The sequence below is a fragment of the Adiantum capillus-veneris genome, chromosome 7, assembly GCF_014529385.1.
Source record: "Adiantum capillus-veneris isolate H3 chromosome 7, ASM1452938v2, whole genome shotgun sequence".
NCBI lineage: Eukaryota > Viridiplantae > Streptophyta > Polypodiopsida > Polypodiales > Pteridaceae > Adiantum > Adiantum capillus-veneris.
In genome coordinates this window covers 25210903-25226321 of record NC_140937.1, presented here as the reverse complement: position 1 = coordinate 25226321, position 15419 = coordinate 25210903, and the positions used below count along the sequence as shown (strand labels likewise).

The 15419-nt window shown below is 45.4% G+C and overlaps 1 protein-coding gene across 2 annotated transcripts in view; it reads right to left on the bottom strand.

The window, feature by feature from the left end:
• ABCI17 (non-intrinsic ABC protein 3) overlaps nt 1-15419 on the bottom strand; it is an 82106-nt gene that overhangs the window by 22920 nt on the left and 43767 nt on the right. The window contains exon 3 of one of the 2 annotated variants that reach the window (XM_086515738.1): nt 10606-10781. In XM_086515738.1, coding sequence (XP_086371864.1) covers nt 10606-10781 — 176 coding nt within the window. Of the gene's footprint in view, nt 1-10605; nt 10794-15419 lie in introns of both variants that reach the window. The other variant, XM_086515737.1, reaches the window with a different exon arrangement.

Sequence of the window (15419 nt, the reverse complement as noted above, 5' to 3'; positions counted from 1 at the left end):
GAAGTGGCCACAGTAGGTTGCTTCTTGCTCAACCATGATATACATGAACTACCAAGCATGAAACAAAAACCACTTGTGGACACTCGCGTGTCAAAACAACCAGCCCAATCTGAGTCCGAAAAAGCATGTAAGTCTGGTGGCAATGATCCCCCCTTGGGATAAAACAAGCCAAGATGTAAAGTGCCACTAAGGTAGCGGAAAATCCTCTTGACAGCCTGCCAATGCTTAGGCCCTAGGCTATGCATAAATCTGCTGACTTGTGAGACTGCAAATTGAATATCTGGCCTCGTGTTGTATACATAAATGAGGCAGCCAACAGTAGTTTGGTAAAGAGTGACATCAGCAGGATCGCCAACATCATGTAGACTCAACTTCAAACCTGTTTCCATGGGAGTGGCAATAGGTTTGCAATCCTCAAGTCCAAACTTACATAGCAATGTCTCTATGTAACTTTTCTGACACAAGGCAATACCACCATCACACTGCTTAAACCGTATACCCAAATAATGATGCAACAGCCCCAAATCTTTCATCTTGAAAGTAGCATTCAAATCAGCCTTAAATTCAGCAATATGTCTCTCATTTGGTCCAGTGATCAGCAAATCATCGACATAAAGAACCACAATGAGAAATACATCATCCTCACGCTTTACATACAATGTGCTTTCTGTTGGACTGTTACGAAAGCCTTGTTTAACCAAATGAGTGTCAGCTTTCTCATACCAAGCACGAGGGGATTGCTTCAACCCATACAAAGCCTTCTTACATTTGCACACTTTGTCCTCTTGTCCTTTTATGACAAAACTGCGAGGCTGCGTTACATAAACTTCCTCAAATATGTCACCATTCAAGAAAGAAGTAACAATGTCTGATTGATGTACATCCCAACCAAAATGAGCTGCCAATGCACATAGAAAACACACAGTAGTCATACGACAAGTGGGAGCAAAAGTCTCTTCATAATCTATGCCTTTTTGCTGTGCATAATCTTTTGCAACAAGTCGAGCCTTATGGCGATCGATCTCACCATCCGGCTTGCGTTTCAACTTGTAAACCCACTTCGTACCAATGGCCTTTTTGCCAGGAGGCAAATCACATAAAGTCCATGTGTAATTTTCTATAAGTGCATCATATTCTGATTGCATGGGAGCCATCCAATTTTCTAAATTCTGTGCTTCATCAAAAGACAGAGGCTCCTCAACATCATGTAAGTTAGACACAGCCAAAGCATAACAATCTGATGCATAAGATGCATGGCGAGAGCCTGAACGAGTACGACTAGACAAAGGTGCATCCAATTTACTGTCACGCAAAGTGTGCACAAGCCATTTTGGCATACCTCTAGCCTGCTCATTTTCAGCCCTTTCCTCATCAAGTACATCATGTACATCTGCATCAGTAATAGGCTGATCTGTAACATTTTCAGAAACCCCCATAGGCTGTACATTTGCCTCATTGGAACTTACATTCGTATTTCCACCACTGAAAAGAGGCAACAAAGTGTCCATGCTTCATATGGAGTAATAGACTGCAAAGCTTTCGTAGGATACCTGTTAAGTACATAAGTGGCACACATTATGGCCTCAAGCCAAAAAGAATGCGGCAAAGCTTGACTTTTGACCATACATCGTGCCATTTCCATCAGTGACCTGTTTTTCCTCTTAGCAACACCATTTTGCTGAGGTGTATAAGGCACTGTACATTGGTGTTTTATCCCACGACTAGCCAGAAATGCATTAAATTCATGAGACATATACTCCCCCCCTCGATCGGAACGGAGGGTGCCCATAGTACATTTCGAGACATTTTCAGCCATAGCCAAAAACTGTTTGAAGCTCATAAAAACTTCGGACTTCTCTTTAAGCGGAAATACCCATGCACGCTTGGAGTAATCATCAATGAAAGTCACGAAGTACAGGTAATTGCCCAAGGACGGAGTTTGCATGGGCCCACAAACATCACTATGCACAAGCTGCAACCTGCATGTGGCCCAAACTGAACCATCCTTTGGAAACTTAGAACGCTGCATCTTACCCAAAATACAGCCTTCACAAACATGTTTGACAGGTGCTTCAAGAGGCGGCAAAGAAGCAACCATATCAGATTTCTGCAAACGCAGCAAACTGGCAAAATTCAGATGACCAAAACGTGGATGCCAAAGTTTTGCATCTGAAATAGCCCTTGAATCGGCAACAGCATTTGCAAAATTTTGGCCACAATTGTCATACAAAGTGAGCTTATATAGCCCACGGCACAAAAGGCCAGATGCAACAATTTCATCACCAAAACTGAGATCATGAACTGTATATCTGTCATCCACAAATTTGACTACAAGTCCAAGTCTAGCAAGTGCGGATACAGACAAGAGATTCTTCTTGATCCCAGGTACATAAAGTGCATCAACAAGTGTGAAAGAACTGCCATTAGCAGCAGTAAGTACAATCTTTCCAACTCCCTGAACTGGATAAGAGGCATTGTTGGCACAAATGACTGAATTCCCATGAGGGACAGACTCGAGAGAGATAAACAATTCACTATGTGAGGTAATGTGCTTTGTAGCACCACTGTCAAAATACCACACATGTGAATCTGCAACAACAACTGACAAGCATGCATCATGGACAGCAGGATTGTAAGTGCACTCTGCGCTAAAAGCCCATTCTGCATCAACATCAGCAACACAGTCTCCTTTCACAGAAGACTCAACAATGGCTGCATTTGTAGTGGAACCAGCATTTGTAGTGGAACCACCCTCTTTCTTCTTAGCCTCTTTGGCTTTCAACTTAGGACACGACTTGATCAAGTGATCATTGGCTTTACAATAATGGCAACGCATCTTCTTTTTGCCCTTATCACCAGAATTTCCAAACGAATTGTTGCTAGTAGAAGCATTAGGAAAAGAATTTTTGCCACTCGCAGCAGAACCATAAGAAGTGGCTGCATTGCTGTTACCACCCTTTCTTTGAGAAGCAATAAAAGCCTGTTCAACTCCACGCTGTCTAGTCCTGTTTTTTCTGGAAAGTGACTCTTGCAACAGCAATGTGCATAATGCATCAAACTTGACAACTTTTGGATTTCCTTGGGTCATAAGTCTCCAAGTACTAGCAAAAGTTTGGTAAGAATCTGGTAAGGCATCAAGAACAGTCTGCACAAGGAAACTGTTTGAAATAACTTCACCTGCAGAAATAAGTTGCTCATTGATATCCTTGACACTAGCAAGGAAAGCGTCCATATCATCTTCCTCATGCATAATCTTCGACTCCAGCTCTTTACGCAGCAAAGCAATTTTAGCCTCATTGCGGCTTGCATAAAGACCTGCTAGAATATCCCAAGCCTGTTTTGCAGATTTTGCTGAACGGATGTGAGGAACAATGATGCGCTTCACAGACAACGCAATCAATGCATGAGCTTGTGCATCCTTAACATCCCAACGAGCTTGTTCTGCCGTAGGCAAAACAACTCTAACAGCTGCAATCCTTGCAGCAAGAGCTGCAACATCCTCAACATCGCCTACATCCTCAGAACCAGGACGTACATCAATGCCCTGCACAATGTTCCAGACACCCTTTGACACAAGAACATGTTGCATCATATAAGCCCACATAGGGTAGTTGTCCCCATCCAACCTGTCCTCAGCAGCAAACATCTTGAACACATCTGTGTTGTTGTTGTCAGCCATGGTAAATGCTGCACCTGATGTGAAAACTGCCCGAAAATAGGAGAAACGGAGCGGGAACAACCTGTGCCGTAGAAGACTATAAGGCACCTGTTATGCAGAAAACAGCACTGATAGAAATTCTGCACAAAATGACAAAATAGCCTGTGCAGTACTGCCTGTAGTGGAAACGGAGGCCGAAATGAGCCCAAATCAAAATTCTGAGCAAACCAAGCTCGACGAGCTCTCCCAAAATATCTGTCGACCTGTGAATGCTTGCCAAAGTTCACTCAAATCGGAGAAAGTGAGCAGGAGTGTGCTTGAGCAGCTAGCGACTAAGCCCGGGAGGACGTGACCTGCTCTGTTGGGTTGCAGAGAAACGCACACTGCTTGGAGAAGACGAAGGAAGCTCAAGGCACACAATAGAGAGTGTGTTACTTAGTGTGCAATGGAAAGATAGATAGCCCTAGAGTGATGGGTGTATATACAATGCTCGGGGGAAAAAACCTCCTAAAGAGGGAAAAAATGCCCCGGCGGTCCTAGTGTGTTCACACACATCACTACCACATGTATATGGTAACAGCAACTGAGTAAATGGGCAGAAAATGAGGGCATACGAGCAGCAGGACAGGCTAGATTCAGGAGGGGTTTCTCCACTTTGGACCATATTCTTACACTCAGAGCCATTATTGAGGAGGGTCGGGCACATGGGAGATGTATTGTTGCTTTGTGGACTTCCGCAAAGCATTTGACACAGTGCCGAGGGCCAGACTGATGCGCAGGCTACTGAAGTTGGGAGTACCCACAGAGATCATATGGGGGATCATGGCTTTATACGGCTCAGTGACTGGCCAGGTACGCACTCTTGAGGGGATTTCTAACATTGTTCATTCCACTATTGGAGTGAAACAGGGGTGTCCTTTGCCCCCTACACTTTTTGGTATGTATGTAGATGAGGTCTCTGACTACATTGACAGAGAGGGCGACAGAGGCGCTCAACTAGCAGGGACATGGATCCCTTTATTATTATATGCTAATGATATTGTGTTGATATTAGAGTCACCAGAGGGCATGCAGAGACAGTTGGATGCATTGCACAGCTTTGTAGAGGATAGTGGATTGTCTGTGAACCTTGGTAAAACCAAGGTTATGGTGTTTAACACCACACCACAGTGGGTCAAGAGATGGGCACCTACACTCGTATATGGTCAGGACACTGTGGAGTACACAGATGAATATACATATCTGGGGGTGGTATTCACGGGACCGAGGTTTACTTTGAGGAGAGCAGCAGAGACTAGACTGTCCAGAGACTATGCGGCATTGTGAGGGCTAGAGAGGATGTGTTCGCAGGTTCAGTTTCAAGAACCACGAACAAAGCTATGGCTCTTTGATACTTTGGTTGCTTCAGCTATGCTTTATGGGGTCCAGGTTTGGGGACCATCTGTGAATCATGACAGTTGGAGGAGCATGGAGAGACCCTTGGTATTTATGATATCCAGGATGATTAGAGCCAAGGCCTCCGTACCACATGAGATTATTCGAGTGGAGGTAGCCACCCCTCCTATAGAGATTGAGGCTCTTACCAGATCAGTGTCCTTTATGTACAGTCTATGGGATACACATAGAGACAGATATACTAGATTGGCTCTTGAGTCCTCTAGACAGTTAGCGATGCAGGGAGACACATCATGTTGGTATGCGCAGATGACCTCATGGTTTCAGAGGCATGGTTTCAGCATGGATAGATTGCCTCCTTTTCAGTATTCCCTGGATGCACCCTCCCTGCCAGTCACACGGACGGAGATCACTAGACTCATTCGTCAGGATCTTATACAGTTGGACACCAGGAGGACATGGGTAGAGCCGATGCAGGAGTTGAGCACGAAGATGGCTTTCTACAAAGAGCATCTTCTCCAACTTTCGGGAGATGGGTTTGTGATTCGTCCGAGGTACATGGACACTCATTTGTCTCATGGTCTGCGATGTGCTATTGGTCAGATTCGCACATCCTCACACCAGCTGGAGATTGAGACAGGTAGATTCAGAGGGATACCACCGGAGTCTAGGATATGCCAACTATGCGATAGAGAGCCAGAGACAGAGCTACACTACATATGCCACTGCACTATGTATTATGAGATACGAGGGCGCTTCCATTGCTTATTCAGGGAGGGTTTTGGACCCCTAGAAAGAGTCATGAGGTATCAGGATCAGAGATGCCTTGGCTTATATCTACTTGAGCTACACCGACATAGAGATAGTCTGCTGAGGAGACATGGAGTACGACAGTCACAGAGACAGATCACAGACTTCTTTGGATCGAGGGAGCCAGGAGACCAACCACCAGCACAGGGTTGTACCCACATTCATACCAGAGGCACCCTCATTGACAGGGCGATTGAGCTCGGGAGATCGAGACGACCACGACCGAGACACAGGGGCACACTCCATCGACGGAGACTCCAGCAGAGGATCAGAGGCATTCTAGCACAACACCCAGAGTGTCATTGAGGGCCTATTCTACATTTTCACATTTCACATTTCACATTTTACACTTCATTTTTAGTTTTCATTTTTTACATTCAGTACTTTTTGTACTTGTACTTCAGACATTGTATTAGATTCACCACTTTGTATCTGATGGTCTCATAGGTCCTTTTGGCCTTTTGAAGACGTTAATATATCATTTCATTTCTCTCTCTCTCTCTCTCTCTCTCTCTCTCTCTCTTAAAGTTCAGTGATTATAAAGTTTTTGTTCTTGTGTTGCTATTGATTTCTTGCTTGGAGTGTCCAAGCCGGTTACACTCTTTCCAAAACCACTACTCTCCCTCCTCGGTAGAAAGCAATTTTCCCTTTTTCCCTTGATCCCTTGATCTCAGGAGAGAGAGAGAGAGAGAGAGAGAGAGAGAGAGAGAGAGAGAGAGAGAGAGAGAGAGTCAACACAAAGCGGCGGAGTTTTGCTTCCAGATGCACTGGCCCTAAAGTCTAGCTCATTATTGCTTCACAACAGGTGCAATAGCCAGGGGACTCATCCTCTGCTTCCACGTATTGGAACGCCAGAGTGAGCCCCCAAGGCCGTATTTAAAGACCCTTGGCCTAAAAGCATACAACTTGAAAATCTGTGAATCCCAAAAGCCCTATAGGCCCATAGTCTAGTGCCCAAAATCTGGCCCGCACTTTGCGTCTGTCTATATGCATGCCACGTTAGCAACCTGTCTGCATTGTCCAGGCTTGCACTACACTACCATGTCAGCATGGTTTTTACGCAAACTACTTTTGACTACTTTATTTTCAATTAGTGTCCACTTATAGTGGCCCTAGGCCACTGCTAGGCCAATATAGGGTGTCACATCATCACACTTGTGACAATAGTTGCTCCTATCTCAGCTATTCTTTGGCTCACTTCTCTGTCAATATCAAACTGCTATGCCATCTGAGGTGTTGGGAAGAGCCTGCTGGCCTCACACAAAGAAAGCATAGATCATTTTGGGCCAAAATCCCAAATGGTCTTCCTCTCTCGCTCCACAAAAGAGGAGGGCTGACCCATTTGTGTTACATAACCAAGTTACAACCCTGTAAGCATTACATTAACATGTAGGCATCATAGAGAAAACGGAGGTGGTAGTGAGAATATGACAAACCATTGGTGAAAAACCACCATTGTTACAAAGTTACAAAGGATGGGCGATACATCAAAGGCTAGGGACGAAGGAGGGAACGACAACTGTAGCACAGAGCTGAAGTAGAAATAGGCCAACGAGGAGACTAAATTCAACCAAAGAATCTCTAATGTCAGACTTGGAGGCCGACGGTGCACCCCAACAGAAGAAGCATCACCACCGCACATTTACTATGCAACAAACTCCGGGAGAGAGATAGCCTCAAGACACCCCTAGCAGTTATCAACAAGGCTATGACACTATTCAATTTGTAAAACATATGCATAAAGAAACAGTCAAAGATGAGGCTTAACCATCCAAACCTACCACGCCTACCAGACCACCCACCATACCCCTCCCACCCGCAGGTGCCCACCAAACAAGAGAAATGAAACAAAAAAAAAAAGCAATAACAGGCATAGCAAACAAGCGCATGAGCACAAACCCCCCCCCCCCCCCAACACACACATGCATCACATACAAAGGAAAAAAAACATGCAGACAAGCAAGAAACAGGAAAAACAGTGTCAATTCTGAGGGCAAGTTCATATTTGTTTACAAAGCTGGCCCGAAGGCAACAAACTAGGAACTTTAAGAACTGAATACAACTTGCAACATGGGAAAAATGTAAAAACTAAAAACTAGGGGGAAAAAACCTCTCCTAAAGAGAGTAATTGCCCTGGCAAGCTAAGTGGAGAGAGGATGACAGCTTCCTCTCAAAGATAGGCAATTCCACCAAAAGCATACACTACGACTGTATATCAAAAACCTGAATCACCACGAAGCCACCAGCGGTGATATGGAGAAAGGAACATTTCCAACGGAAAAAAAGAGGGAGAGAGCAGTCGACGATGAAGATGATCAAGAAGAAACAGCTCACATCACCAAGAAACTGCAGGAGCGACAAGGTGAGTATAAAGTGACGGGATGAAACAAACAAGGAGCTGTCAGCCAGTATAGAGACCAGTCCACTTGCTGAAGGTGGCTCTTGAATACCAGAGCTGGGGAGGGAGCTCTAACTAATGGCAATGACCATGTGAAAGAGAACAAAAGAAACCCAGAGCTCAGATGATTGTTCTTCTCAAAAAAACCTGGTCCAAAACTGCAGCAATTGTCTTGAAAGCAGCAACTTCTCACCTTCAGAGAGTAGAAGAAGAAAAGCAGCAGCAGAATAGAGAGATTGTGGCAACAGAAACAGGCTGCAAAAGATGAAAAAGTGAAAAAGGACACTGAGGGGAAAAAGGTTCCAAACTCAGCAAGGTCTACTTCCAAAGTCGATGGAAGATAGAAAAGCAACGGGCAATATGCTTTAATGTCTACAGAGGGTTTGATCAAGGGGGAAGACAAGAAGCTAAAGGCAGGAAAGCAAAGAACTCAAGCTGTCAAGCCCTGTAGAAGACGGTCCAATTGCTACAGGTGGCTCGTGTAATCCAAAGCTGCTGAGACATTCTCTCAACGAGACAATTAAGGAACTTTTCCATGCCTGCCAAACAGAAAAACCAAAAATCCATACTTACAAACAAGCTTTACTCACCAACACACTCACCCCGAATGAGACACACACCCAAAGGCAAGTTTTGAAAGCATGGATGAACCAAAAAAAACCCACACACAAACAAGCTCCACTCACCCACAACTGACACACCCACCCACCCACACACACACACACACACACACACACACACACACACACACACACACACCTGAGAGCAAGTTTTAAGGTGCACACAAGGACTTGAAAACACATACGAAATGAAAGACGAAGGCAGGACTGTAGAAGAAGGCAAACGTCCGCAGAGGTTCTTCATGGTAAAAGCAGACAAAACAGCTGCGGCAATGGAGGTTGTGCATCTGTAGCTGTCTGCAAAAACACCAGCGGTAGTGGGCATCGTCGGTGATCGCGAAGGCATAAAAGAAGGCGAAAGTGTGCACAGGTTCCCCATGGAAAAAGCAGACAAATCAGTTGCGATGGCGGCAACGGTGCTATCGGAGGCGTCAGCAGCAGCAGCAGTGGCAGTTGCGGCTGCACAGAGATGTCTACTGATTCACAGCGAGAATGGAGGGCGAGAACATCAATGAGTAAATGTTGTGAAGGTGGAATGGTGTGCTGGCTACTGCTACTGCTACTGCAGACGTTAGATAGCAGAAGCAGCGACTAGGCAGGACATAATCTTGTCGGAGTAGTACCAATGACCACGGAGGAGGTGTAGCTGTAAGGCAGTTTGTGGTGTGCCATTGGTCAGATACGCACATCCTCACATCAGCTGGAGATTGAGACTGGTAGATTCAGAGGGATATCAGCAGACAGCAAGATATGCCGCTTATGCCAGCTAAAGCCAGAGACAAAGCTACATTACAAATGTCATTGCACTGTGTACTATGAGATTCGGGGTCGTTTCCACTGCTTATTCAGAGAGGGTTTCAGTCCTTTCTCTAGGGTCATGAGTTATGAGGATCAAAGATGTCTTGGACTATATTACTTGAGTTACACAGATATAGAGACACTTTACTGGGGAGAGCTAGAGAGAAACAATCCCAAAGACAGATTACAGATTTCTTTTCACTAGATATGGGACAGCCAGAGGAGCAGCCATCACTGCAGAGCTCGGCCCACACTCATTCGACCACTACCGGCACTCTCATTGACCGAGCACTGGGGCTATAGAGATCCAGACGGCCACGATTGAGGAGAGGGGCTACACAACATCGATGGAGGCTACATCACAGGATTCGAGCCATACTTTCTCGACATCCAAAGGGCAGATGAGCTACACAGCATCGACGGAGACTACATCAGAGGATTCGAGCCATACTCTCTCGACATCCAGAGTGCAGATGAGGATGGATTCTAGTAGTAGTATTTTTGTTCTAGTTCTTCTGTACTCAGACATGGTATCAGATTCACTATTTTGTAACAGATTGGTCTCATAGGTCATTTTGGCCTTTTAAAGACGTTAATATAACATTTCATTTCATTTCATCTCTCTCTCTCTCTCTCTCTCTCTCTCTCTCTCTCTCCCGCAGTACTTATATTTATATTTTGTTATCCTAGTTTAATTTATTTTGTTAATCTGACTTTGTATCAGATACACCGCATTGTAACTTTCTGGTCTCATAGGTCAATTTGGCCTTTTGCAGACGTTAATATAACATTTCATTTCATTTCTCTCTCTCTCTCTCTCTCTCTCTCTCTCTCTCTCTCACACACACACACACACACACACACACACACACACACACACACACACACACACAACAATATTGCATTGAAAATTCAAATCAAATTACCTCTGGATTGTTAGCTAGCGTTCTTGCCAATGCTACCCTTTGTGCTTGACCAACTGAAAGTCCTGTAATTGATTTTGATAAAAAGCTTGAATCCAAATCGGCATATCTTAAAAGCTCCACCAATCTATCATGAGAAAGCCTTTCTCCCTTAAGAGATGGTCCATAGTTTAGATTATCTGCTATTGTCCCTGTCATAACATGAATGAAAAATATACTCTCTCTCTCTCTCTCTCTCTCTCTCTCTCCCCGAGCAAAAAGTGGGTGGCTCGAAGAAGGCAAAATTCAGCCATCCATGATGGAAGAATTGAATACCATGAGAGAAAAAATACGGGTTATCAAGGAAGGTGAGGAGAAGAAATCATGGGCCGCGGTCATCTCCGCAACACAAAAGAAAGTAGAGGAGGCCGAGAAATGGATTGAGGTTGCCAAGAAACGGAAAGGTAAGGAAGCTCCTTGTACACCCACTCTTATTAACATGACCCTCGAAGAGGAACAAAGAAGGAGGATGCGGGCTCTACATGTGAGGGTAACCGGCCTCAAGGACATAAACAATGTGGAAAAAGAGGTCACAATCTTCACATCCATGATGGGGGTGGACAAGCCTTCACACACAAAGGCATGGAGAGTGGACAAGAAGAGTGATGGTCCGGGAGAATCTTCAAAAGGGAGAGCTCTCATACTACGGTTCCCCTGCTTGGAAGAGAAGAAGGGATTCTTGAAAAAGAGGCCTACTCTTAAGAAGATAGGTATTTTCCTCGGTGATGATCTTACTCTCTCACAGCTTGCGCATATGAGAGAGGTAATGCCAGAGATTACGTAAGGGAGAAGGGAAAATTGACCTTTTACAGAGATGTTCGGGTGGTGATTGTAGAGGGGCGCTCTACATGACGGTGTGAGACCTATGGGACCACACTGAAGATGGCTACTTGGAATTGTAATGGATCTATGAGGTTGGACGTTGGTGCCTTAGAGGACCGTTTCAAAGACAGGGACATTGTTTTCTTCTCAAAGACTCATCAGGCCCCTAGACAGCTTATGCCACGTGTGGTGGGATACAGATGGAAGACAGCCCACAGGACAGTTGCGAGATCTGAGCATGGGAGTAGAGGTTCAGGAGGAGTAGCACTACTATTTAAGGAGGAGTTACAGCTACTACTACATATTGTATGGAGAGATGATCATGCTAGATACATGTGGGTGAGGTTGAGAGCTGACACAAGCCGATTTCTATACATTGCCATATGTTACTTGCCCCCCAATACGTCAATATATGCTACATCTAGAGGACAATCGCCTTTCTCTATACTAGATGATGATATATGGGAGTTTTCTAGGGATGGTGATATCATCCTCCTAGGGGACTTCAATGCTCGAATGGGCAACTCTCAGACAGTCTTCTACGACACTTCAGATGAGATGCTTAGAGAGCTGGATGTGGGTGATTGGGGCTTGACACATGCTCACATGACAGAGAGCAGACGGAGTATGGGAGATATCTCACGGAGATGACGACTACACATGGGTTAGCCGTACTTAATGGCTTACAACGATTTCCTCGAGCAGCCAGTTTCACATGCTTTCCACACAGACACGCGGCCTATACAATGGACTATGTTATGGCACAGCCGAGCTTTATTCCTTGTATTCAGGATTTCATAGTGGGAGCTAGACCAGTGGGCGTAGCAGTGGATCATGCACTTCTGACATTGTCTATTTCATTTCAGTATAGTACAACCCAGACATCAGGAGGCAGGTCACATACCCGTTATACATTTACACCAGAGACTGAATCAGTTTATACAGAGGAGATCTATAGCTGTCTATGCACAGCTGGTCCTGGCCTCTCAGTGGAGGAGTGCACCACTTTACTGACTAAGACACTGCATGGTGCAGCATCAGAGGCATACCCACACACTCAGCCGGGTCGGAGGCGATATTTTGGGAGCATGCCCATGAATAGTTGGTATGATGAGGAGTGCAGAGAGAGGAGAGCCCACCTTCAGAGGGGTCTTCTTTTAGGAGTCATCACTTACAGACAATCTTGGATTGCTTCCAGGTGCCTTGTGTGACGGAAGGAACGAGCTTACTTGGCCCATATGGAGCGAGACTTGTATCAGCTGTTCTTGAGTAGAGACTTAGGAGAGGCATGGCGATTCTTTCATGAGCGCTCCCCTCCCCCAGTGATTACTTCTCCTGATGTGTGGGGCCAATATGCCTCATCATTATATACGATTCCTGGACATGACCCCCTTCTAGATCCTACAGAGCCATGCCCACCTACCATTACCTTCTTTACCATTGAGATGGTAAAGAGAGCCATTGGCAAGATGAGAACTAGGAGGGCATATGATCATGATGGTCTAGTAACAGAGCACTTAACACATTCTAGAGATATGTTGGTAGAGGTTCTTGCAGTGTTGTTCAATCATGCCATGTGTGAGAGGTTACCTGAGACTTGGAGGTTGTCTACTATTGTGCCTAGTAGGTGATCCTACAGAGCCTGGGAATTACCGCACTATTATGGTTAAGCACACATTGGCACGGTTGTATGCATCCATTCTTGAGCAGCAGTTGAGTAACTGGGCAGAGGGTGAGGGTGTGCGAGCAAAGGGCCAAGCCGGTTTCAGGAGGGGTTTCTCCACTCTTGATCATATTCTGACACTCAGAGCCATCATTGAGGAGGGCAGGTCACATGGGAAACGGTTTTATTGTAGCTTTGTGGATTTCCGCGAAGCATTTGACATGGAACCGAGAGCTCGATTGATGCGCAGACTGCAGGAGATGGGGGTGTCCATAGTGTTGATTTGGGGGATTATGGCTCTATACAGATCAATGATGGGACATGTACGCACTCTGGAGGGGATATCTGATTTAGTTCACTCCACCATTGGGGTGAACAGGGTTGCCCATTGTCTCCTACTCTATTTGGTATGTATGTTGATGAGGTGTCTAATTACATTGACGGAGAGGGTGATATAGGTGCCCAGCTGGCAGGGACATGGATCCCATTGTTGTTATATGCTGATGATATTGTGTTGATCTCTGACTCACCAAAAGGTATGCAGCGACAGTTGGATGCATTACACAGTTTTGCAGAGGATAGTGGATTGTCTGTAAACCTTGGTAAAACCAAGGTCATGGTGTTTAACACCACACCACAGTGGATCAGGAGATCAACACCGACTTTCACATATGGTCAAGAGATTGTAGAGTCGACAAATGCATACACTTACCTTGGGGTTGTCTTCACTAGGCCGAGGTTTTCTTTGAGGAGAGAAGCAAAGACTAGACTGACTAGAGCTTTTGCGGCCTTGGGAGGCTTGGAGAGGATGTGTTTGCAGGTTCAGTTACAGGAACCTCGGACGAAGTTATGCCTCTTTGATACTTTAGTAGCCTCAGCTATGTTGTATGGGGTGCAGATATGGGGACCTTCTGTAGGCCAGGATGGTTGGAGACGTATGGAGAGGCCCTTGGTATCTATGATCTCTCGACTGATCAGAGCCAAGGCCTCCGTACCCCACGATATCATTCGAGTAGAGCTAGCTACCCCTCCTATGGAGATTGAGGCGCTTACTAGATCAGTCTCCTTTGTGCACAGCTTATGGGATACTACTAGAGACAAATATACTAGACTGGCCCTTGAGTCTTCTAGACAGTTAGCTCTTCAGGGCGACACTTCATGCTGGTATGCACAGATGACATCATGGTTTCAGATGCATGGCTTCACCATGGACAGGCTGCCCCCCTTCCCAATACTCTCTTCAGATACCCTCGATGTCTCTTACACGGGTGGAGATTACTAGACTCATTCTTCAAGACCTGATCCAACTGGATACTAGGAGGACATGGATAGAGCCGCCATAGGAGTTGGGCACGAAGATGGCTTTCTATAGAGAGTATCTTCTCCACCTCACAGGAGATGGGTTTGTGATTCGACGCAGCTACATGCACACACATATGTCTCATGGTTTGCGGTGTGCCATTGGTCAGATACGCACATCCTCACATCAGCTGGAGATTGAGACTGATAGATTCAGAGAGATACTAGCAGACAGCAGGATATGCTGCTTATGCCAGCTAGAGCCAGACACAGAGCTACATTACATATGTCATTGCACAATGTACTACGAGATACGGGGCCGTTTCCACTACTTATTCAGAGAGGGTTTCAGTCCTTTCTCTAGGGTCATGAGTTATGAGGATTAGAGATGTCTTGGGATATATCTACTTGAGTTACACAAATATGAGACACTTTACTGGGGAGAGATAGAGAGAGACGGTCCCAGAGACAGATTACAGATTTCTTTTCACTAGATATGGGACAGCCAGAGGAGCAACCATCACTGCAGAGCTCGGCCCACACTCATTCGACCACTACCGGCACTCTCATCGACCGAGCACTAGAGCTACGGAGATCCAGACGGCCACGATTGAAGAGAGGGGCTACACAGCATCGACGAAGACTACAGCAAAGGATTCGATCCATACTCTCTCGACATCCAGAGTGCAGATGAGGATGGATTCTAGCAGTAATATCTTTGTTCTAGTTCTTTTGTACCCAGACATGGTATTAGATTCACCATTTGTAACAGATTGGTCTCATAGGTCATTTTGGCCTTTTGAAGACGTTAATATAACATTTTATTTCATTCTCTCTCTCTCTCTCTCTCTCTCTCTCTCTCTCTCTCTCTCTCTATGATCCCCGTTCTATGATTTGCATAATCTCTCCAAGAATGACCCTTTTGCCGACTATATGCAGATATTGCAACCTACACACCAAAGGGGGCAGTGATGATACTCGGGGATCTTAATGC